Source organism: Thermobia domestica, chromosome 9 (genome assembly GCF_964235325.1).
Source record: "Thermobia domestica chromosome 9, izTheDome1.hap1.1, whole genome shotgun sequence".
Lineage (NCBI taxonomy): Eukaryota > Metazoa > Arthropoda > Insecta > Zygentoma > Lepismatidae > Thermobia > Thermobia domestica.
The window spans coordinates 6,817,582-6,845,291 of NC_137462.1; the positions used below are offsets into that span (position 1 = coordinate 6,817,582).

General features: G+C 35.0%; 3 protein-coding genes across 5 annotated transcripts in view; 1 reads left to right on the plus strand and 2 right to left on the minus strand.

Moving 5' to 3' along the window:
* The window catches only part of LOC145694368 (U6 small nuclear RNA (adenine-(43)-N(6))-methyltransferase), a 38,022-nt gene extending 19,905 nt beyond the window's left edge, over positions 1-18,117 (minus strand). The window contains exons 1-3 of one of the 3 annotated variants that reach the window (XM_081770534.1): positions 18,096-18,117; positions 6,497-6,633; positions 5,954-6,173 (exon numbers count right to left, since the gene is read on the minus strand). In XM_081770534.1, coding sequence (XP_081626660.1) covers positions 5,954-6,173; positions 6,497-6,601 — 325 coding nt within the window. In that variant the 5' untranslated portion in view covers positions 6,602-6,633; positions 18,096-18,117. Of the gene's footprint in view, positions 1-5,953; positions 6,174-6,496; positions 6,634-17,882; positions 17,967-18,095 lie in introns of those variants that run through there. The other 2 variants (XM_081770532.1, XM_081770533.1) reach the window with 2 other exon arrangements.
* On the minus strand, positions 7,754-16,925 carry LOC145694367 (uncharacterized). Its single transcript, XM_081770531.1, has 2 exons — positions 15,558-16,925; positions 7,754-10,713 (listed from the first exon to the last, which is right to left on the minus strand). Exon 2 carries the CDS (start codon positions 10,700-10,702, stop codon positions 8,720-8,722), a length of 1,983 nt encoding a protein of 660 aa, XP_081626657.1. The 5' UTR covers positions 10,703-10,713; positions 15,558-16,925; the 3' UTR covers positions 7,754-8,719.
* Lis-1 (LisH and WD40 domain-containing Lis-1) overlaps positions 18,038-27,710 on the plus strand; it is a 185,869-nt gene continuing 176,196 nt past the window's right edge. Inside the window, 1 exon segment of the mRNA XM_081770535.1 lies at positions 18,038-18,076. The gene's annotated coding sequence lies outside the window, so the exon portion shown is untranslated.

Below are 27,710 nucleotides of genomic sequence, written 5' to 3' on the forward strand. Positions count from 1 at the left end.
ATTCTTCTTTTGTTATTTTTAAGTAACATTATATCAGGTATAGTGCTTGTGTAGAAGCACTTTCTGCCCAAGATACAGGTAATTATCGACCGATACAAAGTATCTCGTTGTATAAAATGTCGCCCGATAATGGGACTAAATATAAAAGTTACAAGGGAGCTTGGCTTTTATATTTAAGAACCACTGGTCCGTTTATAATGATGATATTCTATTAATTATGTACTTTATATTTTGATCGACCCTCGTATCTAACTTCATTAAGTTTCCTTCATATAAATACATTTATAATAAGTCTTTTATTCCTTTAATATTTATCTTTTATTATAAAAACGTCGTCGCTTACTAATATAATCAACGAAGGGTGCGAAGTCAAAAACGTAAGAAATAATTTCATTTTAAAACACATTACAATGATCAACAGTTTCAATCATTAATAAAAACGGTGATGTTAACAATGTTTGATCTTTCTAGGGCGCATTATATAGTAATTACTTTAGATGGTATTTTAAAATATACATTATATCAATAAGGCGTCATGATACAAAAGGATCTTATTCGAGTAACATATAAGGTGGTGCATGAAGACAGTCGTCGAATAACTAGCTTAATAGAATGAACCTTATACTTAACATAATCCTTGATAATTAAGTTTCAACACAAATCAATATAATATAAATAACCTTTGCTTTTAATCAATTATGAATCGAACTATAATTCTTCACATTAACAAGAAAGAATTAAAATCATTTGAAAATTATCATTTATTGAAACAGAAGTAATAAAGTATCTACGGGTCCATTACCTACTCCTTTAATGTGTTGTACTTCAAAGTCATAAGGGTTGTTTTCATTATTGACATTAACACATAAATTTGAAGATAAATGTTCATAAGAATCTATAACTGATATGGGTTTAACCCTTACTACATCAACTGCAGTCAGTTTAAATTCGTACTTGCATATGATTCTAATAACGTACATTGTACTGCACAATCGTGATTATGTTCCGCATTATTTTGTACATGATCATTGCGTCATTGTTTTGATTTTGATACGAAGTGCCATCTCTTGAATTACGATTACGTCTATCCATGTAGTTTACTGTATTTCTGGAATTTCGCCATGTATTTCGTCTATTTTTGAATCTACTTTGGTTATATGGTCTGACATAAGGATTGTCACGATTAATTAGGTTAGGTGGATTCCCAACATATCTTTGCCTATTTTGCTCGTTCTGATTGTTTAAATTTGCTCGAATTAGGTTATGTTCCGTATTGTCTGCATTACGGATATTTAGATTCCGAACAGGTACAAGGTGATCTGAATTGTTTTTAATTTTACCTATTCCCGCTTGATGATTCAGTGCCTGATATTGAGTTTCATAACATTGGACAAGCATTAATAAGTGATTAAAACTCATGCATTGCGTAGAAAACAGGATTTGTTGTAATTTAAACGGTAGTAGATTTCGAATAGATGCAATCACTCTAGATTCCGATTGCAACGGATTTACGACTTTTAATTCGTTATACGTATTTACAACAAAATCAACAACAGATTTGTGCAAACGAGGATTAAAAGGTTGGTTTCTAATTGTGGCATCTCTGTTTGCAAGTAAAAAGTCGTTTTCGTAATTTGCAATCAGCGCTGCTTTGAATTCCTCATATGTATTGACGTGATCTCGTACTGCTTTAAACCATAAAGAACATGGTGGGAGTAATAAATGAGGGATTAGTTTCATATATTGCGATTTATCTATACACATTATACTGCACTCGTCCTGAAATTTTTCTAGGAAAGAAGTAGCATTTTCATTACATTTACCACTAAACTTACTCATAGCACGTATTTCGCTCATCTTTACACTTAACTTTACATTCCTTTCACCATTTCGTGTTCGCGTTGAGTGACAATTTCTACCTACTGCGTCATGCGTGGTTCCACCATCTCTTTTCCGCCCATCTGTATTCCTTGGATGAATTCTTTCCAAAATAATGTCCTCATCGGATGGATTACTTGAAGAAGAGATAACGTAAGGTCCACGTCGATCTGCTGTGGGTGAATGCGAGGGCATCTCTTGTGAACAAGGGAACTCCAAACGATCATTAACCATGTTGTTGTGGTATGCGTTGTCCTTAATCTGTAACGTCCTAATTTCCTCTTGTAAGGTAGATATCAATTGAGTATTTGCACGTATTTGGTTAGAATTATCAGTGACCTGAATCTTTTGCTGACGAACAGAAGATTCTATTACTTCCAAATCCTCTTTTACACAATTGACTTCTTGGATTACATGGTTGTAATTATCCTGGCAATCTTCAGATAATCTTTTTAGCTTTTCATCAAACTGTAATGTGATGTCTCTCACCGCCTGGATAACAGATTGTTTCGTCTCTTCTGATTTTTGATCTATTTGCTCTAATCTTCTACTCAATTCTTCTGACTTTTGATCTATGTGCTCTAATCCTTTACTCAATTCTTCTGACTTTTGCTGGACCGTTTGTTTTAATTCGTTGGACATCTGAGCCAAATTTTGCTTCATGGCTTCTAAATCGTCTTTTCGGCTTTGTTCCTGTCGCTGTAATGCCATTAAAATTTTGTCTTCTAATGTCAACATTTCGGGTGTAATGGGAGCTATATTTTGCTCGTTGTTAACACTGTCAACAGTTTCATTCTCTACTATCTCACCGATCATAATTTTTCTTGTGATTACTCTGCCACTTCTGAGAATAGTTGAGTTCGTATTCATGAACCTTCTTACAGAGGTAAATTCACCCTTACTTTAGACTTCGGGATATGAATTTACAAGAATCCCGGGTGAGGTAAACCAAAAATTTTACAACGACTCACCAAAGGTAGTCGTCAACCCTGGTTCGGCTAATAATATAAGTAAATCTTTAGTGGCAATAATTGTTTACACCTTAAAATATCTTCCGTAATTATATTCACTGGTATTATCACCTTTTATACTGAAATTACAAGTTCATGATAAGTATTAGATAATTTATTCGTTGATACTCTTTTAACGTATATTCACACAAACTGACTTGCAATCATAACATGTCCATTGAGTATCTATAAACAACTACATAGCAACCAACTATACAATAATAATGTATATTTCTTATATCTTAAAAACATTCTTCTTTTGTTATTTTTAAGTAACATTATATCAGGTATAGTGCTTGTGTAGAAGCACTTTCTGCCCAAGATACAGGTAATTATCGACCGATACAAAGTATCTCGTTGTAGACTGTAATTAATGAAACTAAACAAATTAGTTCTATGCGTTTCAAACAAACTTGGGATGCATTATAAAGTTGGTTCCAACTCAGTTTTTTATAAAATATTTTTAGATATGGGGCGTTCAGAGCACAAGGGATCTAATTCAATTTTCAGAAAAGTTCACTTTTGCTCACCAAATGTAGTATCATCGAAGCCAAGGCTACGAAATAAATGAAACAAAAACCACGTGAAAGCTTTATACGACAACAGCTAGACAAAGGCGTTGATGGAATGGGCGAGGAGGGCTAATTTCCCTCTCCCTGCTTATAAATTTAAGATATTGTGTACGCTGCAGCGTGAGAAAGATTAAAAAGTCAAGCTCCGAATGCCATAGTCAATGATGCATAATTACGTTAAATAAATGTAGGGTGTGTTCAAAAGAATACACCGACGGAAAACGTCATATTTTCACAACCATGAATCCGATATGAAAGAAAGAAAAACTACATGACAATATGCAATCTAGAAAAATGAAAATCAAATGAAATATTTGAGTTTTAAGTCCCACGGTTAGATGCAATCTAGAGTTTTATATAATTTCCGCTAGAGAGAGGCGTTCGTTTCGAGGTTATCCGCCCCTTAAGCTGAATTTCAGATTTGGGGGGTAGTAATGCAGATTTAGAAACCTTTTGCTGGGCAAAGTTAAACATAAAAAAAAAAATTGAAGTCCTCACAGCGAATAATTACGGATTTTGATCAGTTATAATCCATTTCCATTGGCCGTAAGGAGCTATAGGCCTATATTGCTCTCTTGTATATTTTTTTGGCCCAAGGATTCCAAAGTTGTCTCTACTTTCAAGCTTCGGGCTGCTTAAAACTCTGGAAATTGGGCCTAAGCAACTTTCAGTTTTAATTATCTGTATGTTTTCCGTATTTATTCAGTGTAAGGACAGGGTGTCTACTAAAATTCCAAAGTGAAATTTCGTGACTTTTTCGTGAACTTTTCTTTATCAGATTATAAAATTTCTTAACATTTTCAAGAGCAAATTTGGGTGCAAATTAGGCCGAGTTTTCCTGCATGCGATAGAAGCATAATTTGCTTGCGATTTGGTAGCGTCTAAAGCCAACCATAGACATTTTGGTGGTGAATTTCGCCACCATAGACGTTTCATAGAAGAAAATTTTCCAGTCTGTACTTATATTTGTACAGATAAAAAAAAAAAAAAAAAAAAAAAAAAAAAAAAAAAAAAAAAAAAAAAAAAAAAAATCGTGACCCAAAAGCTAAATTTCTTGACTTTCATGACCGTTTTCTGATTTCGTGACCGATAGACACCCTGAAGGACCTCAAGCTTGTTCTGTTGGACTTTGCTTATCAATATTTCTAAAACTGACTGACTGCTCCCAAAATCTGAAATCCAGAGTGGGAATGGGGGCGGTTGCCCTCCTGTACCACTAACGCCCCTATCTACCGGCTATCATATGGAACTATCCCACGCCCTTTCGCACTGTTTGAGCTACATTTGTTTTGGACTCTTGACTGTGAAGATATTACGTTTTGAAATAGAATTAATTTGCTGAGCAAAACTGAACTTCATTGAAAATGGATTTGGATCCATTGTGCTCTGAACGCCCCAAATATTACCTTTCTTCAATAAATTATTGACTCAAAAAACAACCAAGTACATAGGGTGCAGAAAACATTCTACCGTTAGCATAACATGAAGTGTGCTTCAAGCATTATTTTCGAAAGGTTATTATTTTAAATAATTTTATTAGCATCAGTGTTCTGATATAGTAATCAAATTTTGCAACAAAAATCTCACCCGCCTCCGCGAAACGCGAGCTTAGCCCCTGAAGTCAAAACTAGAAACCTTTCACAAGCAGTAGCTCCGAAATGAATGACTTGTTTTAGGACTAAAATAACCACACAACAGTATTTCTGGTAAAATTCTAGCCTTAAAACATGTAACGTAACTCCCTTTGCATTTGAAATTTCGAATACCATGATGTGTCAAACCACTTCCAAGTTTCATCATTCTCTCTCAACCCGTTCTCAATACACAAGGATGGTGAGGACTTTTATTTTGCCATGTATATTGATAGATTGTGTGAAATCTCTATAGTAGGTAGATTTTAAAATGTACCTTAAAGCTTATTACAACCAAGAAAGTACTTAAGAGAGTGTCGTGATATGAAATAAGTTGAGAATTACTAATGTATACTGAAATATTCTGTACGCAACTGTAGTCTTAACGAAAATAAAATAAATGAAAAGATCGGTTGCAACAGCAAAAAAGTCTTAATAAATACGTCATTACACGATTTTGAAATATATTTAAAATCATGTTTTAAAAAAACTGTTCAAAATGTTTAAAACATTTTTAACACCTTTTTCATGTTTTAAACACGTGTTTTGTTCTTTTTTTTTAAACTGTATTTTTTCCAACCCTGGTTATTATTAGCAATAATTAATAAGAATTCCACTTTTTCGTTTTCATTCACATTTATCGCAAGTAATGCCGAATTTTACGAAAATCGCGATAATATAAACGCGATTTCTGGCTCTGAGATGAAAGTTTGAGGTTTCATGAAACATATACCTTTTTTTTTTATTAAACATTTTGCACATATCGTATTAACGAAAAACGGTTTCGTCTCTAGACATAGTATATAAATATTACGACAAAGAGTAAATCATTACTTAAAAATAAAAATAAAAGTGAACAAACCTATGTCAAGGCCACGCACTTGCCCTAATCCGTAAGTTGGTAAAATCGCAAGCAAATCTTCAACCCATAATAAATAATTGAGTCGCAATGGCAACGTTGGAACCAGTCGATCAGCTGGGATTTCAACTTCCAATCCAAAATCCTTGTGTAACAATGATGTCGTAAGAGCCCTCAAAGCTGCAGGGTCTTTGAAGTCTAAAGAAACTTTGCCTGAAAGTTGCTAAGAAAAAGAAAGGAAGGAGAAAAAAAAATAAAAATGAGATATTTGAATGACAATAATAATTTTCTCTTATGCAAAATACAAGGAGTTGTATATGAGAAACACAGCATGAGGCACTAACATATTCACGGGTAGAACATAAACTCACATTGTTCCCACAAAAACGGAACATTTAAATTATGTGCCTTTGGATGTTTTACGGTATGAAGAGGTACTTCCTGTTCAAGTACACTATTTATTTATTTACTATTCAGACATGCTTTCCATTATGTTATTTATCAGTTTTCTTTAATCTATCTTATAAATTCGAATTTTACATTTACCTGTTTCGCATGTTTACGAAATTCAGGATACTTAATGGCTAATTCCTTGAAGTTTGGTGGTTTCCTGTAAATGTTTCTTGGGTGCATGAACTGATTCAGAGACATAGTCAGGCATATTCTGATTCTTCCTATATCTTCTGGAAGACAAAAACAGAACTAAGTTTTAGAAGCAAGTAGATATTTTCTCCTAATTTTAAAAACATTACCGAAGAAGGTACTGGGGAGGCATTCACAATCCTGGAATGAAGAAAAAATAGGAATGCAAACTAGTGCAGTGCTAATACTCACACAAAAACAGCTTTTTAAACAACAGTCATCACAGTCACAGTACCTTTTCATGTTCTAATTCTTTGAATCTTTGTACGTGGTAAAATACTTACAGATAAAATCTGTGAATTCGGGACGGACGAGTGATGTTTAAGAATCTTATTTATATAGGCGGAGAAGATGTAAATGATCTTTGAATATGGAAACTGTGATTCATTACTATGCAATTATAATGCAGAAATAGCTTATAGTGACCACTTAATACAGATTGGTGCGTGGTTTCCGCACTTGTCTTCATTTATCCTTATACCACCCTTCCGACGGATGCATCACTCATGTAGGCGGAGTTTCTTTTAGCAGTAATCATTTGGGGTATTATTTACTTTCTCTCCCAAATCACTAGGTAGTGACTCTGGCTCACTTGGCAGTGATTGCGGTTCGTTATTTGTAACTGTGATGTAGTCATGAGTATAAATAATGTGGGCATATCGCATAAAATCTACAGTGCATAAAACACGAAGCAGCGTGTGCTATCTGGCCACTAAAAGGGGCATTTATTCCGAAGTTGGGCGTCCGCTTTCGCCACGTTTTTTCGCTGTTATCTCCTTTCCACATTTTGTGCAATTTGATATTAGGTTCATTAATCCGTGCTCTTCACAAACTTTTAAAAGATTTTGCTCGTTATCAACGTATTGCTTCACAAAAGTTGAAACTGTTACTTCATTGCCCATGTACATTCGCCATGTTGATAACATAAATGATCGTTACTTTCCCACAATGCAACTGTTCGGTTACCTTGCGCCAAGGAGTTCCCTCCGCTCGCCGTATAGTCCCATGTTTATAACCGCTTATATATAACAAATAAACAGATTTTTCGAGACCCTTATATATTACCAAGCACACAAACGATTAAATTATCTATATTGTTGTATGATTTACGTTTGCGTTTCGCGCAGGTTCTTCTTTTTCTTCAAATAAAATAGGATCTCCTTTTGGTAAGCGTGAGAAGTTTATTGAAGTTCATAAGAAAAAATAGAAGTTACAAGTTCCACAACAAACATCTACAAAATCTCACTGACTGTTCTTGCAGTAAAATCATTAAAGTTCCACTTTAGATAAAGATTAGAAACACTAGATACGACGAAATACAAAAATATATGAATTCGAAGATATATATATATATTGTTCCAAGATTCTAGTTACATGTAAAGATATATGTATATAGAACTAAGATACTATTTACTATTTAATTCTCGTCCCTAAGATGCAGTAGTCCTAGATACAGACCGCAAAGAGTTTAATAGCAATATCGAAGTGCTTCCCGGAATGTGCCGAGCCTAGTATAGCAACTAGTATATAAAACTATCGTAAGCACAAAGATCAAATCATCACATGAGTTTAGGTCGACACGTGGACGCACGTGGAGACCTATCATACAGACTTTGAAACTGGACTTAGTAATCCATGCTCTCACTGCGTGATGTACACGCGCGTACATTATCATACTTCCTTGAAAAAGAAAACATTACAAAAGAGAGTATTTTGAAAGTACGTACACTATCATCACATATGTGTGACCCTTCAGTGACCCTACATCCTGTTCTTGGCTGGCACATTATCAATAGCTTAAAGAATAAAGATTCGTCTTTTATACAATATTAACATTGACTTCAAAAATAATATAACAACTATAAAATACACTAACTTATAATCGAACCCCGAACCTTTATATACACTATGTACAGTGACATTCCAGGTAAGTACTGCTAAGAGGGGAGGTGCATCGAAGGTGATAAACAAAATAAGAAAAAGAAAAGAAAAAGATAACAGTAAATATATGTTCATACAACACCTCCCTCCTTTTTTGAATTTTCATATCAAATTGCGAATTTGGTTGCGAATTTGGATACTGAAAATTCACAGTCTGATATGAAACATTAAAAGATTTTCTTTTTTTTACCTTTCCTTACGTAGATTAGGACCTTTCTTAGATGGGACAGCTACCTGTAACTCATCTGTAATCTCAGTAACCTGCTCAGCAATTCTTGACATGACTACAGGCTCAGTGGTATCTTGTTTTTGATTTATTTTAGTAATAATAAAAGGTTTAATGCATATTTGTTTACAACAACTATCATCATCAAAATACCTTTTGAAAAAGCGAAAACATTTACATCGGTAACAACAACAAAATATTAATATTAGAGCTATCAGAACTGTACCAAAATATGAAAACCAAGAGAGATGAGTTACCTTTTCAGAATGAAGTAGTTTCCATTGTTCATCATCTATTTTCTTTTCTACTTCCTGGATTTTATGGCTTGCTACCTTTAAATCACTAACCGAATTAATTACATGTTGAATAGGTAGGTTAATTTGCATATCTTCCAGGTATATATGAGAATTTAATATTTCACAACAATTATCAGTAAGATTTAATTTCGGAGTAAAGTCTTTACCTGTAACATTGGTTTCATACCATGTTTGTGTTTGGAGGATCGCCTTCAAACCATAAGCTTTACAATTATTATCTAGATGAATAATACCTGAATTTGTTAGAATTAAATCATAAGGTTCAAATCCATTACATAATATTGTCATTTTCTCTTCCTGTGGAGCAGCAAAAATCCACTCATTATTATTTAAGGTTACAAATATACAATGATCAATTTGTATCACATGTTTATTACAATCCATGGGAACATAATGAACATATTGTAATAATTTCATTTCACACTCTTGATTTATATGACTAGACAAGATAGGAAACGTTTGTTTACACAAAAACCAATCTTGTTTAAGAATCTTACATTTATTGAACTCAATTTCAGTCATTTTTGCGTAATATTGCTTAATTGAATCAACTAAAAGGTAAGGTTTTTCAGGTTGAATAAAAACAAATTTATTTGTTGTATTCTTTATTTTAGTAGGGAAGGGAGTTAACTTATATACTAGATAACGAATGGAATCTGTCAAAGGGAGACGAATTACGTAGGATAATATTCCATTATTGATAAACACATCTAAATTAATTATTTTCAACAACAAGTAACTATTCCTAGTACTTGTCCCAATTGGTAAAGATAACGCACTATGGAGGTCACTTTGACTAGCCTTCCAATGTTGGATTATTTGATAAGGAGTGATTATGTGAGGCTGTAATACACCTTTCTGTGCATTTAAAATTGCTTGCAAAACAATTTCATACTGATCCTTTAAATCTCTTAAATACCTTTCAACTTTTGCGATATGTTCATTTATTGTATACTTTAAATTTAAATCCAAAAATGCTTCATTTAAATGTCTCTCTCTTTTTGATATCTCTTTACTTATATGCTCTAAACCTTGACTCAAAATATTTTCGTTAGTCTCCACTGTGTGAAGAGTTTTATTAATACCTTGTAGGGTAGATTTAACAATAGTCATCTGCTCTTTACTCAATTTCAAGAAATCTAACTGTTCTTTTTCTAATTTATTGATTTTTTGAGTGTAATAATTGGCATCTTCATCGTCCAAGGTGCCAAATAGAAATTTAGCAAGGTGACCAATACCATCTATTAACCCTCGTTTTCTTCTACTTTCTTGCGAAGAAATTTTTGTTACTTCTTTTATTATTTCCTTAACCTCTTTGATATCAGATACCTTAGTCAAAACTTGATTTACGAACACTGTAGCACAACTTGTTTTATTTGATTTCACCACTGAGTGTCTACACAGGTTTTGTGTCCTATCTACGTAAGTTTCCAAGTTACGAAAGCTTATATCTAGCTTAGTTAAGTTAACGTAAGAGACCAATTGCCAGTAAGTATTATATAACTGAACCTCTCCTAAAGAGTCATAATAAATACCTGCCGTATTTTCAAATTTCTTTATGCGTGCTCCAAGCTCTAGACTACTACATATAAGAGAAACCAGTAGAATAGCTTTAAGTCCTATCATTTTGAACAATCCTGTAAATATAGAAACGTTATTTTACTTTCCTTACTTTTTTTTTTTTTTTTTTTTTTTTTTTTTTTTTTTACAAGATAACATGAAGAATTTGAGTTACTTAATAATACATCTTTAATCTATTGGCATGCACAGTCATTTCTTGTTTGCCAACCTTTAAGGTACAGTTTACACCTTTTGTTCGGATTATATCGTACGGTCCGCGCCAGAGACTGTCAAGTTTCTTTGATCTGCCGCGGCGGACTGACTCATCATATAATAACACTTTATCTCCTTTCTGAAAAATGCATTCGTTTTCGTTTCTGTCATAATATTCTTTACTTTTCTCCTTTTTGTCAATGAGGTTTGCTCTAGCTAATCCGTGCATCTCCTGCAATTTGTGTTTCAACTGTTTTACATAGTCATCGTAATTGTATACAACTTCAGAGGGTTTTCTTTGTAATACACCTGGTACATTTACAGGTTTCCCGAATAACAGTTCGAAGGGAGTGTATTGAGTGGAACTATGAGGAGTGGTATTATAACAGAAAGTAGCATATGATGCTAATTCGTCCCAATTATTCTGATTTTCTGCCACATAACATCGCAAGAAAAATTTTAAAGACTGATGGAATTTTTCTATACCACCATTCGATGCCGGATGGTATGGGGTTGTATGTAGTTTTTCTATTTGTAACAATTTACAAATACGCGTGAAGACATCGCTTAAGAAATTACTTCCGCAATCAGACAATATACTGTGTGGAATGCCAAATTTTAGCACTACATTCTCGACAAAGGCTTTGCTGATTGTATCAGCATCTTGAGAAGGGATGGGAATTGCAATAACAAATTTTGAAAGGTTATCTTGTACAGTCAATAAATATTTGTTTCTGTGTTCTAAAGTTTCTGGGAGAGGCCCGACTAAATCTAAAGAGACCTTTTCAAAAACTGTACTGGGCGTGTCAGTTATTACCATCTTCATTTTTACCTTTTGTTGTGTGTTTCTATTCTTTTGACATATTTCACACCCTTTTATGTAATCTTCAACATCTTCCTTCAGTTTTGGCCATTCTTTAATGTCAATATTATTTAAAGAAAGGTACTTCCTAATCTTTTCATAACACCTATTCATTCCTATATGTCCACCTAGAATTTGAGTATGAAACTCTTCTAAAATTTTGTTTTTCGTTTCTAAGTCTAAAGCTTCAGCTTTTTCTTTCTGTTGTGAATCACAATTTGATACCCTATCTTCTTCTTCAATAACATCTAAAGAATACATTCGTGACAAGGCGTCAGAATTTGTATTTAAGCTTCCTTTCTTATACACAATTTCGTATTGATATTCCTCTAAAAGTATTCTCCATTTTAAAAGTCTAGATGTCGGATTTTGTACTCTAAAAACCCACGTTAGTGGCTTGCAATCTGTGACAAAAGTTACTTTTGTTCCGTAAATGTACGGTCTAAAAACTTTGCTAGCCCACACTAGAGCCGCCAGTTCCCGTTCAGTCGCTGAGTACGATCTCTCTGCTTTATTGAAAACTCTACTAGCATACGCAATTGGAAGATCTTTGTTTATTTCACCCTGTGAGAGAATAGCTCCGCAGGCAAATGCCGAAGCATCCGATGTGATTATAAAAGGCTTTTTAAAATCAGGATACTGCAAAATTGGAGGAGTTGTCAATTTCTCTTTAAGAGAATCAAATGCAACTTGTTGTTTCACTCCCCAAGAAAACTGGACGTCTTCTTTTAATAAGGACGTTAAGGGTAAAGCAATTTTACTGTAGTCTTTTAGAAATTTCCTATAATATCCAGTAAGTCCTAGAAATCCCTTAATTTGTTTCTTATTCTGAGGAACAGGAAAGTTCTGAACTTTCTCCACTAATCTTGGATCTGGTTTTACTCCGTTAGGTGTAATGACATGTCCTAAGTATGTTAATTCTGGCTTCAAAAATTCAGTCTTATCTACACTTAACTGCAGGTTGCTTTTGCGAAATCTTTGCAAAATCTCACGTAATCTACTATTATGCTCTTCTAAAGAACTAGAGAAGACCACTAAATCATCCAGGTAGATGAAACAACTCGTACCTGTCAGCCCTGCTAACACTGTATTCATCAATCTTTGAAAAGTGGCCGGTGCTGTCGCCAGACCGAAAGCAAGTCGCTTGAATTGATAATGATTTTCAGGTGTACTGAATGCCGTTATAGGTCTATCCTTTTCCCTAATATAGCATTGATGGTACCCACTATGGAGATCTAAACTGGAAAAGTAACGCGCATTGGCTAAATTACTCAAAATGTCGTCTATGTTAGGTAACGGAAAGGACGAATGGACACATAGATCATTGACAGATCGATAATCGACTATTAGTCTATATTTCTGTTTTCCTGATGCATCGAGTTTCTTTGGAATAAGGAAAATAGAACTGTTCCAAGGAGAAGTTGAAACTTCTATAATGTCTTGTTTTAACAACTCTTCTATTTGTCTATTTAATTCTTCCTTATGACATTCTGGCACTCGGTAATTCTTTTTGTTAACAATTTTGCCTACATGTTTAGGATCAATAATAATTTCATGTTCAAGAACATTTGTAGCAGTTAGTTTGTCTCCTGGTAGAAAGAAAACATCATTGAATTCATCGCAAAGTTCAAGTATACTTTCTTTTTCTTTGGGTGGTAAATGACCTAGCCTTAAAAGCTTATGAAGTAATTTTAAACGCTCAGTTAAACTGTCAGAATTTGACTTTTGTGGGACCCTGTCTTTTTCACACTGAATATTTAAAACATGGTTTTCTTCTAATTTCTCTAAGTCTATCGGATCTAAAGTTATATTCTCTACTGAAGAATTCACATTTAACACACTAGCTATACATTTATTTTCTTTCGCTACTGTCAAACAAGAAGAAAGAAAAACACCCGGTTTAATCTCTCGTTTTTCTACAATTCCAATTCCTGTGCTGTTTGTGGGAACAAAAACTAACTTCTCGCATCGAGCTGGAATACTATATGTCAACGGTAGTATAAGCTTATCGCTGCCCTTAAGGTCAAGTTTCTGGCAAGCATGTGTTGACAAGGGAGGAGGAGGGGGAGGATGGAATTCTAGCAAACAATTTTTTTGTTTCATAAAATCACGACCAAGAATGTGTCTGCCTTTTGATAAGCATCCTTCCGAAATAACGTGAAATTTATGTGAGAATTCTACTCCTTTTATCACTAACGTTAGATAAATAGTACCTAGTGACCTAGTTTTAACATTGTTTAATCCTTTCAATGTCACAGTTTGTGTTGTATCTATATTCTTTCTAAAACTGCATGGAAGTGCATGGATTTGCCAAAGACTTAAGTCACTGCCTGTATCTAAGAGAAAAGTTGCATCAACATGCAATTCTTTAATGAATGCCGTAATAGTACCTTCTTCTTGATTTGTTACTATGCAACCCTTCGTGTTATCTGAGGTGCAAACAGGTTGCTCATTTACATCCATTTGCGGTTTCCCTGACCATTACAACTTGAGCACATCTGACTACTGCAGGCTTTTACTTCATTAAAATGCAGAGAACTTTGTTCTTTATCACAAATTCTCTCATTTCCACTAGTATTTACCCTACTAGTATTTCCACTAGTATTTACTTTACTAGCAACATGCAAACAATTGCTATAACCTTCCGTGCCTCGCGCGGCGCTCTCGGAAAAATTACAATTAACCCCTCCTGTGCCTCTCGCGGCGATCTCAGGAGAATTACCATTAACACATCCTGTGCCTCTCGCGGCGATCTCAGGACAAATTTCACAAACGTGTACCGTTTTCATAAACTGATTAGAAGAATTTCCTCTTTCCTTTCTTTTCTGTAATTTGCATTGAGCTTTGGTGTGACCAGGCTTATGGCATAGGTAACATACTAATTCTTTCTTTTGAGCTTTCTTACTATTTACATTTGGAAAGGGGAGAGAAGTGTGGGAAGTGATCTGTGTTTCTTCTTCTAGAGCGAGTTCGATAATATATCCTAAGGATGTATCATCATCGCTTTTAGATCTTACAATCATTTGAATTCTGTCATTTGTTAGCCCCTGAATAAAACTTGCTTTAGCTAAAATTTCAACAAGTGCTATAGCTCCTGGCAATTTAGATGCATCTATAACACGAGCAACGGCTTCGCGTAATTGACTCTGAAGAGTATCTACTTTACTTGCCCATGAAGCAATTGAATCAGCTTTGGTTTGTCTAGCACTAAAAAGCTGGCATGCATAAAAATCAATAGTTCGTCTAATGGAATAATTTTCTATTAATATTTGTTTAACAGCTTCCCACGTAGTAGTGGTTTTTCTAACTAACAATTTAGATCTAGCATCCCCAGTTATTTTTGCTTTAACAAATTTCAAAAGGGTACTATGCTTAGCTGGGTCAACCAATTCAAAAGCAGCGTCTACATTAGACAGAAATTCTTCTAATGCTTCTCTTTTTCCCGAAAATGGTACCGAAATTAACTTTAGTGCTTCTGACACACTACAATACTCTACTTCTGTATCAGAAGAATCAGCACTACCACTGGTAGCCATTGGCAATTAGTACTTACGTTAAACTATACAATTTAAATTTACAAAAATTTTGTTAGCGACAATACCTTTCTTACACCTTCTGTTTTGCCAAGTATTCCCAAGATTAAACGAATGAAATATTTTAATCCTTCCCTAGAGGAACGGTGAATACTAAAGCCTTCTATCCTAGACTGTTCTTGTCTTGATTTTACGTTATTCACTTCACAAGTAAACAACAACCGCGGTAACCAAAGAACAAATCTTTTCTATCTCCAGGCGTAACACTTTCAAATTTTGGAAGTTCAAACAAGCAATGAAAATTGTAACCAACCTTGAATTTCCTGTGATGGGGGGTGCTGCTGGCGTCGATCCTGGTACTTTCCTGATGTTGGTTTAAAGATGAGGCCTCTGGATTTCCACAAGATCTCGGCTTGGAATGTTGCTCAATTGGGACCAGCCACACTTGAGAATGGTACTGCTTACTGGATCTCTGGAACTGGATGCAATAAAACTGGAACACTGGAACGGTGTGTACGCCGAGGTATCCGCTACACCTTGAACAGGCAAGCTTCTTGCACTCACAGTAAAAAAGGTGTTGTCGACGAAGTGCGGTCTGTATCTGGACGTAACTATATTTTAAAACGTATCAGCTTCGTGTCGAAGAACGAACTCTGACTACAATGATGAATGTTCAACTTGGTAACTGTGGAACGTGCACTGGAATCGAACTTCGAGTACTTCGGTTGAGATCCTGCCCAGCTGCCACCACTTTATTTTCCTGTTGTATGATTTACGTTTGCGTTTCGCGCAGGTTCTTCTTTTTCTTCAAATAAAATAGGATCTCCTTTTGGTAAGCGTGAGAAGTTTATTGAAGTTCATAAGAAAAAATAGAAGTTACAAGTTCCACAACAAACATCTACAAAATCTCACTGACTGTTCTTGCAGTAAAATCATTAAAGTTCCACTTTAGATAAAGATTAGAAACACTAGATACGACGAAATACAAAAATATATGAATTCGAAGATATATATATATATTGTTCCAAGATTCTAGTTACATGTAAAGATATATGTATATAGAACTAAGATACTATTTACTATTTAATTCTCGTCCCTAAGATGCAGTAGTCCTAGATACAGACCGCAAAGAGTTTAATAGCAATATCGAAGTGCTTCCCGGAATGTGCCGAGCCTAGTATAGCAACTAGTATATAAAACTATCGTAAGCACAAAGATCAAATCATCACATGAGTTTAGGTCGACACGTGGACGCACGTGGAGACCTATCATACAGACTTTGAAACTGGACTTAGTAATCCATGCTCTCACTGCGTGATGTACACGCGCGTACATTATCATACTTCCTTGAAAAAGAAAACATTACAAAAGAGAGTATTTTGAAAGTACGTACACTATCATCACATATGTGTGACCCTTCAGTGACCCTACATCCTGTTCTTGGCTGGCACATTATCAATAGCTTAAAGAATAAAGATTCGTCTTTTATACAATATTAACATTGACTTCAAAAATAATATAACAACTATAAAATACACTAACTTATAATCGAACCCCGAACCTTTATATACACTATGTACAGTGACATTCCAGGTAAGTACTGCTAAGAGGGGAGGTGCATCGAAGGTGATAAACAAAATAAGAAAAAGAAAAGAAAAAGATAACAGTAAATATATGTTCATACAACAATATCTTTCCTGTAAATTTTAAAAAAATTCATGGTAACGGACGCCCAACTTTGGAACTTAATCCCTAAAAAGCACAAACGCTGTCTAACCGAGTCAGGACAACAAGGTAATTTAGAACGGCTCATTATAAATCACAATACCGGTCCCGGAGCAGTCGATGTATTTGGGGGAGATACTAAATGCCATCCATCATTTGAATTGCATATAAGTTTGCATGCATATAAGTGTGTAGGAAGACAAGCCTGCTGAGGTATTATAAATCTGTACATAGTTGGTTGGCATGCACCAAAAAGAATATATACCTATCAAACATCATGAGGTAGTGAAAGAATTCTAAGTTTAAACAATTATTTATGGTAGTATCCCTGAACTTAATCTCTTCCAAGCCAGGTATCGCGTTGTACCAACACAACTACAGGAGTTATAATAATAGTTATTTCCATGAAGAAACATGAACTTAACCCATGAATCATGCTACTTGACCTCGGTTCAATGTTATTAATCTGTACACCCTCTAGATATAAGAATCACTTGCAAATAATACAAATATATAAAATATTCACCTACGTATGGTGTATGAATCCAGCTTTAAATATTACCGCTCATGTCCCTTGCACATATTTTATTTTAGATACCGTAAGTTTATATTCTTATTACATTGCTATTTTTTTCTGTAATGTTTGCTTCGCAACCCGTAATGAGCATTTTAACACATATTAAAATATATTATTTTGCATAATAGGTCAAGCAGCTTCTATTAACAGCGTAGTGCAAGGAAGTATTTCTATAGTTTATACTGCATTTACTATCAAAAAGGCTATCTGAAAACAGTAATTCTAAATATTTCTATTTATCTGATTTAATGACTACCTTGATTAATCTTGAAATTATTTTTACAAGTAAACAGAAGTAAATACTTCTTCTATTTGTAAGAATAACAACAATCTTACCAATACCAAAATATTTATCTTCGCGGTTTCGCCATGTTACATTTTTACCGGAAGGGGTCTCGTATCTACTTTCGTATGTTCTCGTAATGCGCGAGAGTTTCAAGTAGTCTGCGCAAACGTATTTTCTTGTCTGTGAAGTGAGTAGTGTGGAGTGTAACAGTGTGTTGTTTACTTTATTATAACTATTATTTTTGGTAAGTATTACACATTTACCTGTTTAATAATTTATTGTAAATGAATCTGCATGCAGACAGAGGAGATGCTACTCGGTAGAATGTTCAGATCGTAAAAATGTTGAGTTGTTCAAATACCACTGCTATCAAGATGGCCGATGGGTATGTAACCGTTCCCCTCACATATTGGCCTTATTAAAATGAAGATCAAGTTTGTAGACATTAAGTGCTGTTTTGTATTATTGAAGATCAGTTTTGAATGTCCAGAACCAATGTATTACGTAAAACTTATTCATTCCGCATTTTTCTTGTGCATTATTTTGTAACCGGTCTCCCAAATGCACCGTTGACCTGTAAGTTTCTGGTTCCATTCTTAGATATGGTAATTGTAGGTATTTGTCAGGAATTTCGGGTTTAGCGTATGGCATCCAAATCACGAATAATTTAAACTGTGCAAGTAGGTCAATAATAGCTTGAGCTAGGTCATTGAGCATGTTGAAGAAGAATTTTGAATGTGTTCGTAATGCAAGGTGTTTCACTTTCGATTGAAATCGAGGTGATTTTTTTTTTTACTTTCAGTTTAGTGGTGGATGCCTGAAATTATAAACTTTTACTGTGACGTACACTGATATATTGTAACGTGTGCACATATAGAATATTTCTGGGAAGCATAAAACATTGCTTACTTTGGATAGGTTCCTAGGTTATTTAGTCGCAGTGCCCATGTCACACATATCGTGAATAGATTTACCTTAAGTATTAGTCGCAGGTTATTTCCTTTGCCTCTGTACACTCTTGACATCTCATGTATTTTGAATGTTGTATTCGTTACTAATTGTATTTGAGAAGAATCCTTGGATCGGAGACGTCTGAATCGTAGATACCATGATAGAAATGGTAGATGCAGGGATACAAAAGCACTGGATGCAAGGTGAATTCCTTTTCTATATTAAATATACATCCTAGAACATCCACACGCTATTCAATGCATTTATTGTTTTTCTAGTCAACAATATAGTTAGCAATATGGTTTGTTACGATCATTCATAATTATAAATTATGATAGTATATCTTAGTGTACATTTTTAACGATGTTTGTAAGGTTTATGTTAACTTGTGAAAAAAAATAATAAAAAAAATAGGGCTTCGCAAACCTTTTGATGTATTTTGACTTCATACAAAATATAAGGGACATGTCAATTTCTAATTCCCCATAGTTTGAGATGTTTTTTGAATTTTATCGTAGTGAAAGATTTTTGAATTCACTAAAGCGGAAGTGAGACAGTGAATATTATGAAATGTGGCAACCTATTGTTATTGAATATAAATAGTTTTGTTTTCGAATTTCAAGGTACTTCGTGATAACGTTGTGGCCTATTTTAAAGTAAGTTTTCTTCCTTCGTTTCTTTTTGTTCGTTACTAATTCCAGATAGGTGAATTTCACCTTCTTTTCTAATCAACGCATACACTGATACCACACCGCCCACTGCTGGCAGCTAACACGATAGGAATGCCCAGCTGTGATAACGGAGGACGTTTTCTTTCGTTCACTTATCAGTTCATAAATAGTAAACGTAGGTGACTAGTATACAGTACGGTCAGAACTGTTTCAACATGGAGAAAAATTCTGTATTATTACATTTTTTTTCTAAGTGTTTTTATGCTATTCGAAGCATTATGAAGTCTAATAAAAACTTGAAGTTATTTCGTAGCATTTTCTGGATTGAATTTTGATTATTTTATGTGCTGAATGAATCGAAGATCTGAAACCACTGACCTTGTAACAGATTCAGAGTTAAATTTCCAAATAATGAACAGTAGTTCATAATGTGTGTTATCTTCTGAATCGAGTTTTGATTAATCCGATGTTAAAAAGGGAAGGTGAACTCTCATCAGTTGCCTTCTAGTTTTGTACTACATAATATGAATAAACGCTCTGTAGCATTAGGGGTGAAAATATATAGGAGAAATCCCCCCGATGGAATGGATCTTGCCTTCAGAATTAGTTATCACGGTTTTGAGGTCTGCCCGCTCACCTCTGGTGCTAGGGGTCTCGGGTTCAAACCCTGCTCCCGCCAAGTGAACTTTGTGGTGGACAAACACCGTGTGCGTGGGTTTTCTCGGGGTTCTCCCGTTTCCTCCCACTTTCTTCATTCCACCATTTCTTTCATTACTCATTATCACCGTCTCCTTTAGCCTAACCGGCATAAGCGTGGGACGTAAATCTCAAAATTTCATTTCTTTCATCCGTCCCCCGCAATGACTAGTGTTCGTGTACCTTTGGCGGACGGTGTCCCGGTGAAAAAGAATTCAAAGTAGAATACATTACGTACAGAGTTCTGTATATTTGGTTTATTTTAACGCCCCAGGTTGTGAGTTTTAGACTAGAGGAGACTGATGGATAATGAAAGAGAATGATTCTAAAATCACTGTCTCACTGGAGATCGAACCCGGGACCACATGCACCAAAGGTTCACGTGCTAGCCACTAGACCCGTGTAGAGGACACTTGATTTGTGAAATGGGAAAAAATGACATATACTTCAATGATTTAGTGTGAATCGGAAATTGTTTGACATCTATTGGGGATTTTCAGTTACCGTTTAAGAACTAATTTTTTTCACGAAGGGATTTTGATGATAGCTTATGGTTTATATTTATATTGACTTTAATTTTGTTAATGATATGCACATTGAAGCCGTGTTGTCTTGCTTGTCAGGTTAATATCCAACATTCAACAATCCTGAATCGTTTGTGGTTTTGATATCTCCACTAAAGCCCATTAGAAACTAGCGTCGCTGTTGCCATGACAGCAGCTCCGATATGACGTTCATTAGCTGCTCCGTGGATTTTAACGAAGTCGTTCGACGGTCTTTATTTATTTATTTATTTATTATTACTTGGATTAACTTAGATTACGGGAACTGTAGCTTTCTATTTGTAATTGAAAAAAAAAAAAATATATTCATTATCATTTTCATATTACTTTGACTGTTGTAGATTATATGAAACACATATGAAATCGAGGAATTTTTTAAATGAATCCAATGCCATTGAAGGTGTTTCTTGGTACCGAACATACTGAGAAATGAAATGTTTACGCCCCACGTAAATGCCCTTGAGGCTGAAGGAAACGAGTGATTCATGAAACTGAATTTTCGACATAAATGGTGTAATAGTCATGTGGGAGGAAATGGGAGAACCTCGAAAAACTGCCACAGGCATGAATGTTGTTCAGAACCACAAACTCATTAATCGAAGTTAACCTTCTTAGTATAGGTTGGTTTATAGTACATATGAAATCTTAATTCGCAATGCTACCCTTAGTCATTAAAATTATTTTAGGTCTAAATTCAAAATACTTCTTCAGGGCGTAAAATTTCAGTCAGACACACTGGCTAATTCAAATGTGATTGTTGTCAGTATCTTACACGTACAAATTATGACCCCTCCGCTTACCCATTTCTTTATTTTGACAAAGAAAGAGATTACATCAGGACATAAAATATCAAGACCAGATAATTAGATTCCGGATAATCAATTTTGAATTGGACCATTCATATACATGTTAAAAAATATCCGTTCAGTGATAGTTATTTTCGTGCGAAACAAACTGCGCAGCCCTGTGAGTTTAGGCAGAAACCGTTTCTACTGAACACGGTCGCCAGCCCTAAATTTCTAGTCGCCAATTGCGACCTGGCTACCGGAAATTTTGCACCCTGACTTCTTATTTTTTCTTTGTAGTTTCTCTAGGTCAATATGAATTTACTAAAGGTCAAGGCCATCCTGTAATGACGTTTATCTCACGGACATTGGTTGGTCATATCCTACGCAACAGTGTAATGCTAATGAAGCAAATAATTTATTTTCTGTTTGTTCTCAGGTTTACCAGACGAGCATTGACGTACATAGCGGCAGCATATTTTTTTTCTCTTAACGTCAAAGTATTACATATCTATAATTTATCCGAGAAGTTGCTAGTGCTATATTCCAAGAGATGTCTAACGAAAGATTATAAAAGTCCATGAACTGGTTAATAGATACGTTTCCGAGTGCAGTGTAAATATTTAATTTCAATTGGTCGTTTTAAATTGTGGGTATGGGTTGTCAAGTATGCGACAAAATAAACAGCATATTGCATACTTGTTTGTTGCTCTCCCTTAATACGGATTATATTAAAAAGTGGTAGTCTTGCCTTGACAAAGATTATAAAGAAGTTCGTTCATCTTTTTCATAGATGATAATAAACCAACTCCTCCCATTGTTCTAGTGGCTAGCACGCATATCTTCAGTATACATGGGGGAGGGGGCACGGTGACTGAATGGTACAGCGCTTACCTTTCGTGCGTGGAGTCCCTAACTCAATTCCCGGCTAAGTAACTTTGTGGTGGACAACATAGTGTCCGTGGGTTTTCTCGGGTACGTCGTTTCCTCCCATATTCCCATTCCACCAATTCCTACATCGTCTTTCACTTAATCATCCGTCTCCCGTAATATAAAGGACATAACGTGGGACATTAAACTAGAGATTGTATTTATTTAATTAGGTTAGTTATTTATTGTTCATAGTCCCTTGTTTTGATTCCAGCTTAAAGTTTAGGTTTATGTCACATATTGCCTCGATGCTGAAAAGGGATGATGAACTTCAGTAGTATGTACAGTCATCGACAAATAAAGTGTGGTATTTCCCATATCCTTTTGTTGCGGACAGTACAGAGGATCACACGATCTAGCATTACAATCTTACAAGGTCTTAGCATAAGAGGAGCAAAAGAAACATGTGATTACTGATCATAAACTGCTACTTGTGTGCAATAAAACTTGCAGTTCGATAATATTTTTTATGTAGAACAAAGGTATCTTTTTTTGTCCTTTTTTAAAAAAAATTAATAGAAAGCTGGTGATGCTCTTTAGTGGAACTATCATCGTGTACGGCAAGAATTCTATTCTCTGACGCGGGGAGAACCTGCTTCCTATCTGGTGGGAGTACTAAGTATCTATTGATTGACGCCATTCTTTGTGGCAGAAGCTCCTACAGCTTTCTTTTGATCAAGACCAAGTATAGAATGGCATTTTAACAAAGGTGACGAGTACTGTTCCTCCCCTATATTAGGACCGGACAACAGGATTAAGTTGGACGGTCTGATAAAAGATATAAATGGAAATTTTGATTTTCTTTCCCATGCTCATGTCCTTTATGCTAACGGAGACGAATAATTAGTCAAAATTAATGTTTGTAATTCGTGAAATGAAAATGCGGGAGGAAGCGAGAGAATCATTGAGGAAACCCATAGACACACTGCTCGTCACATAATATCGCATGGACCTGGGATCGTACCAGGGTGCCCACATACTAGAGGGGTGAGCATTACCACTGAGTCACCGTTCCGTCGCATAGCTTGAAAAGTGTTTGAAACTTGGAATTGAATGAAAATTTTGTCTGTTCCCCTCCGAGAAGACGTTGAAGAGAGCGGAATTGACGTCTTCTGTTTTGTTCAGTTGCTGTGTGTTAAGCATAAGTGGCTTTAATATATCATTAGCAGTTATTGTTGTGGAAAGTGTTTTGAATATGAAAGTGGCAGCGTCTCTCGCTGTCTTCCTGCATTACAACTTCGCCTTCTCGGTTGAAGAGGAGGTAGACTTTATTGGGATGACGTCATAACATATGGTTGCATGACTCACACCTCATCCACAACAGCGCTGATGTCTTTGCTAGAATTCCCATCGAAAAAACAGACGGATAACGAACTTCTAGTTGAAGATCTATTTTAGATATTAAGATCAAATTGGTTACGATTCAAAGCTGTCGACTTCGATAATAAAGGAACTAAGTAAGTCAAAATGGAACTTATGTTCACAAACTAACAATATTTCAAATGACTAAGAACAGAATTTTCGATTTTTAACTTCGGAGATTGCGTACTGAAGGCACTTGACTCGCTTCATCTATATTGAAACAGTTTGTTTCACAGGCATAAAATAAAAAAAATAGTTCGGGAAGATATGCTGCTTCGAGGTTTGGCTTTATTTCTTTTTTCTCACTAAAATCTTAGATAACTGTTGTAGCTATACAGATCATGTATTATCTATCTATTAAAATGCTACAATAGTAACAAAAGCGCCTGAGGTCCAGCCTATAAACTTTGATTTCAACCCTTTGATTTATGGTTATTTGTGATTTCACGTTTAATAGAAACAAATATTTTAAACCATGTGTACTTTAAATAAGTTATTTAAGTAGACCTTTTTTCATATAAAGTTTACTTTTTTAAATTATTGTTCAAAGCCTCTGTATTTTAATAAGCCTTTTCGAAAATCAATACAAATTAATCGTGCTGCCATCTTTGGACTTCTTTTAAATTATACGTTTGTGGGCGTTTATATGTTCGTGGGTAATCCTTTCGACAATGAGATCTCGGAAACTACAGGCTCTAGAAAGATGTCGTTATCACTGATCGATTGCAACTTTTATGTAGATTGTCCAGTTCTAATTGAATATTTAAAAAGCATGGCCATCACTTCTTTATTATAGACATTTTTAGGGGTACACTGCAAGTTTTGAAATTAGAAAAGAACTAAAGCACCATATCCTACGCATTATACATTCCAACACCACATAATTGTATACGGGGGTTGCATACCTCTCGGGCATTTGTTTCATGGTGTCCCGACAAAACGTACCAGCGACAAAACGTACCACTTGAATTTTCGCGACAAAACGTACCACTTTTGACGACCTGTCATAAATGACAACCTGTCATGGATTAATTAAAACATTTCGGATATTTATTCCACGACAAAACGTACCACTTCAATCATTTTTTTTTTTTCAGCGTGTTCACAGATTATTCCTCCAGATCGAACAAACTTCTCTTAAAGGTTCTGTACGTGACAAACGTAACATTAAACACGTTTATCAGCGAGTAAGAGAACACGAGTCTTCCAAAATACATTAGACCAATGTGGGTGCTTACATATCTAACAAAAGAGAACATAATGTTAAGAAACTACTTCCTCATGAACAGGTAAAACAACGGCAGTATAAGGTTAAGAAGAACAGACAGGTAATGTATCGAGTTGTCAAAGTGCAGAAACTCATTGGTAAAGAGGGCTCATTTACAAAGGAAATGTAGCAGCCTATAAACTGAAAGACACAGCTATAGATCATGGAAACTTTTTGGATATTATCCCTTTCTTAAGCAAATTTGATCTTCCGCTTAAAATTAATTTAGATAAGGTCACCGAGAAGAGTCATATACGAGGAAGTAAGCAGGATAGTGGTCGCATAACTTTTACTAAACACGGTGAATTATGTTTTGAATGCCATCAACACACTTATCAAAGAAGATATTTTCTCAAGCTTCAATGACACTACTCAAGATATAGTAGTTTCAGGCCAGTGCTCTGTTGTTTTACGGTATGTTGTTAAAATGGTTGTTAAACAAAGTATTGTTGTCATTGTAAAATGCATATCTACCACAGGCCAGTGTCTTTGCGGTTTACTGCTGGAAATTCTGCAAAGTTGAACCTTGATATTAAGAAGTGTATTGGAAATTCAACCGATGGCTCAAGAAACATGCAAGGACAATATTCAGATTTTTTCAATTCACCTATGATCAGTTAAACGTGTGATTCAGTTGATTTTGAGTTTAACGGCCCTTTTAGCAGCGAGGCTATATGAGACGGGACATACTGATTTAGGGAAATCCGAAGCACATTAGCTCCCGCCAGGAATCGAACCCAGGTCTCCCACGACAAAGGCGCATACGCTAACCGCCTAAGTAACCACTAAGGTAACCACTAAGAAACTCAGTTACACGTGTGGTGTTACGCTCATATACTCAATCATGTCATATGTGATCTGACAAAAAATTGCATTGATTCTGTGCAGGGTTGGCTGGTTTAAACCAAGTTGGTTTAAACCATGGTTTAAACCAAGGTTTAAACCAGCTGTTTTTTTCAAAAAAACCAACTGGTTTAAACCAAAAAACAAAAAATGTTCGCAAAAGTGTAAGTGTTTGTAAAATCTTGATGAACACACATTTGTGGGTTATCACGTTTCACTCCCGTATATTATTCGTATTATATTCAGACCTAAATTCTCCATTCATTACTCAAAAAGATTATACTACAAAAGCAACTTTTTTTAAAAAAAGTTTATAAATGTTTATTTTGTGATTTTTTGTAGTTGTTATTATTGTTATGTAATTGCAATCGAAGAAAAATTATAAATATTGTTTCGTTTCAATGTTTACTATTGATAAAATACATCGAAAATGCCGTACTTTTTGTGTGTGTGTGGGGGGGGGGGTCATACAGACCCCACGAGAGGCATTTAGTGAAATAAGTATCTTTGGTATCTATTCATATATAAATGAGTCTGAGCCAAAGTGGACTCAAATAATTCGTATCTTTATTCACTTTTCTTATTGATATGCAGATTAAGTCGGTGTTTTTCTTTAATTTGGACCAATAAAAGTCGTTGTTAACTAACTTGAACTAAATTAGTTCTTCTGTACTCCGTAGTACTTTGAAATTGTTCATATGTAATTCTGTGTAATGGTTTCACTTGTGCAACTATTTATCTTTTTGTGCTTCTGAAATGACTCTTGACAGTTATATTAAGAAGCATGTAAAGATCAGTACAACGTATTTTTATCAGGATTCCTTCGTGAGTGAGTCGGCAGACGTATCGCATTTGTGGCCAATTCGTCCTGGTTCCGAGTTCAAATGGAGGACAATTTCTCTCGGATGTAACTCGAGAAGCGGTTTTTATTCCGCTTTAAGCTTATGTGACCCCTTCCAGCATAACCCGGTTGTTGCATAATAACATTAAGGCGAAACAAACTTATTTCTGTCCATATATGATATGAATATATAGAGGAAATTATTTAAACCATAAAAACCTGGTTTAAACCAAAAAAACCTGGTTTAAACCAAAAAAACCGGTTTTTTTGGTTTTTTTAATAAAAACCATGGTTTTTGCCAACCCTGATTCTGTGTCATTGTTCTGCTGAATGACTGTGTGATATTTATGCGTGAGTCTTATCAGCGAATGGACATTTGGAAGATCAAATGTTAACAGAGGCATCTTACAGTTATTGCAGAAACAAGATGATAGAAAACACACTTTTTTTTTTTTTTTTTTTTTTAAAGAAAAAGCTTGGTCATTTTTCGAACCCAGAAAGTACTTTGTATATAGAGTTGACCATAATAATAAAGAAAATTCCTTCTACAGAAAATATCAAACCAAAAGCTAGGTGTAAAGCGAAAGGATATATAAAAGATCTTTTCAAGCTCAAAACAACTCGGACAGCACAAATGTTCCTTAAGATATTTCAAGTGACGACCTCTCTGTCAAACTATCTCCAAATAGAAGGTGCTGCTAGTGTAGTCCTATCGGATGGTGCAGACTACTTTGTTCTAACTGAAAGAGTAGAGAGATGATTTTGAATCCGTTAAGAATGCAGCATTAAGCTTTGCAGAATGGGCCAATAACAAATTCGAAGACTTAGAACGTGATTTCTTTTCTTTTTTTTCTATTGACCTGTCGACAATTCGCCTTCAGAGATGGACAAAGATATTCCTGTGAATATGAAGATGAAGCTGCTTCTATCCAATGACCAGGTACTGCATCGACGCATTCAACACGATAT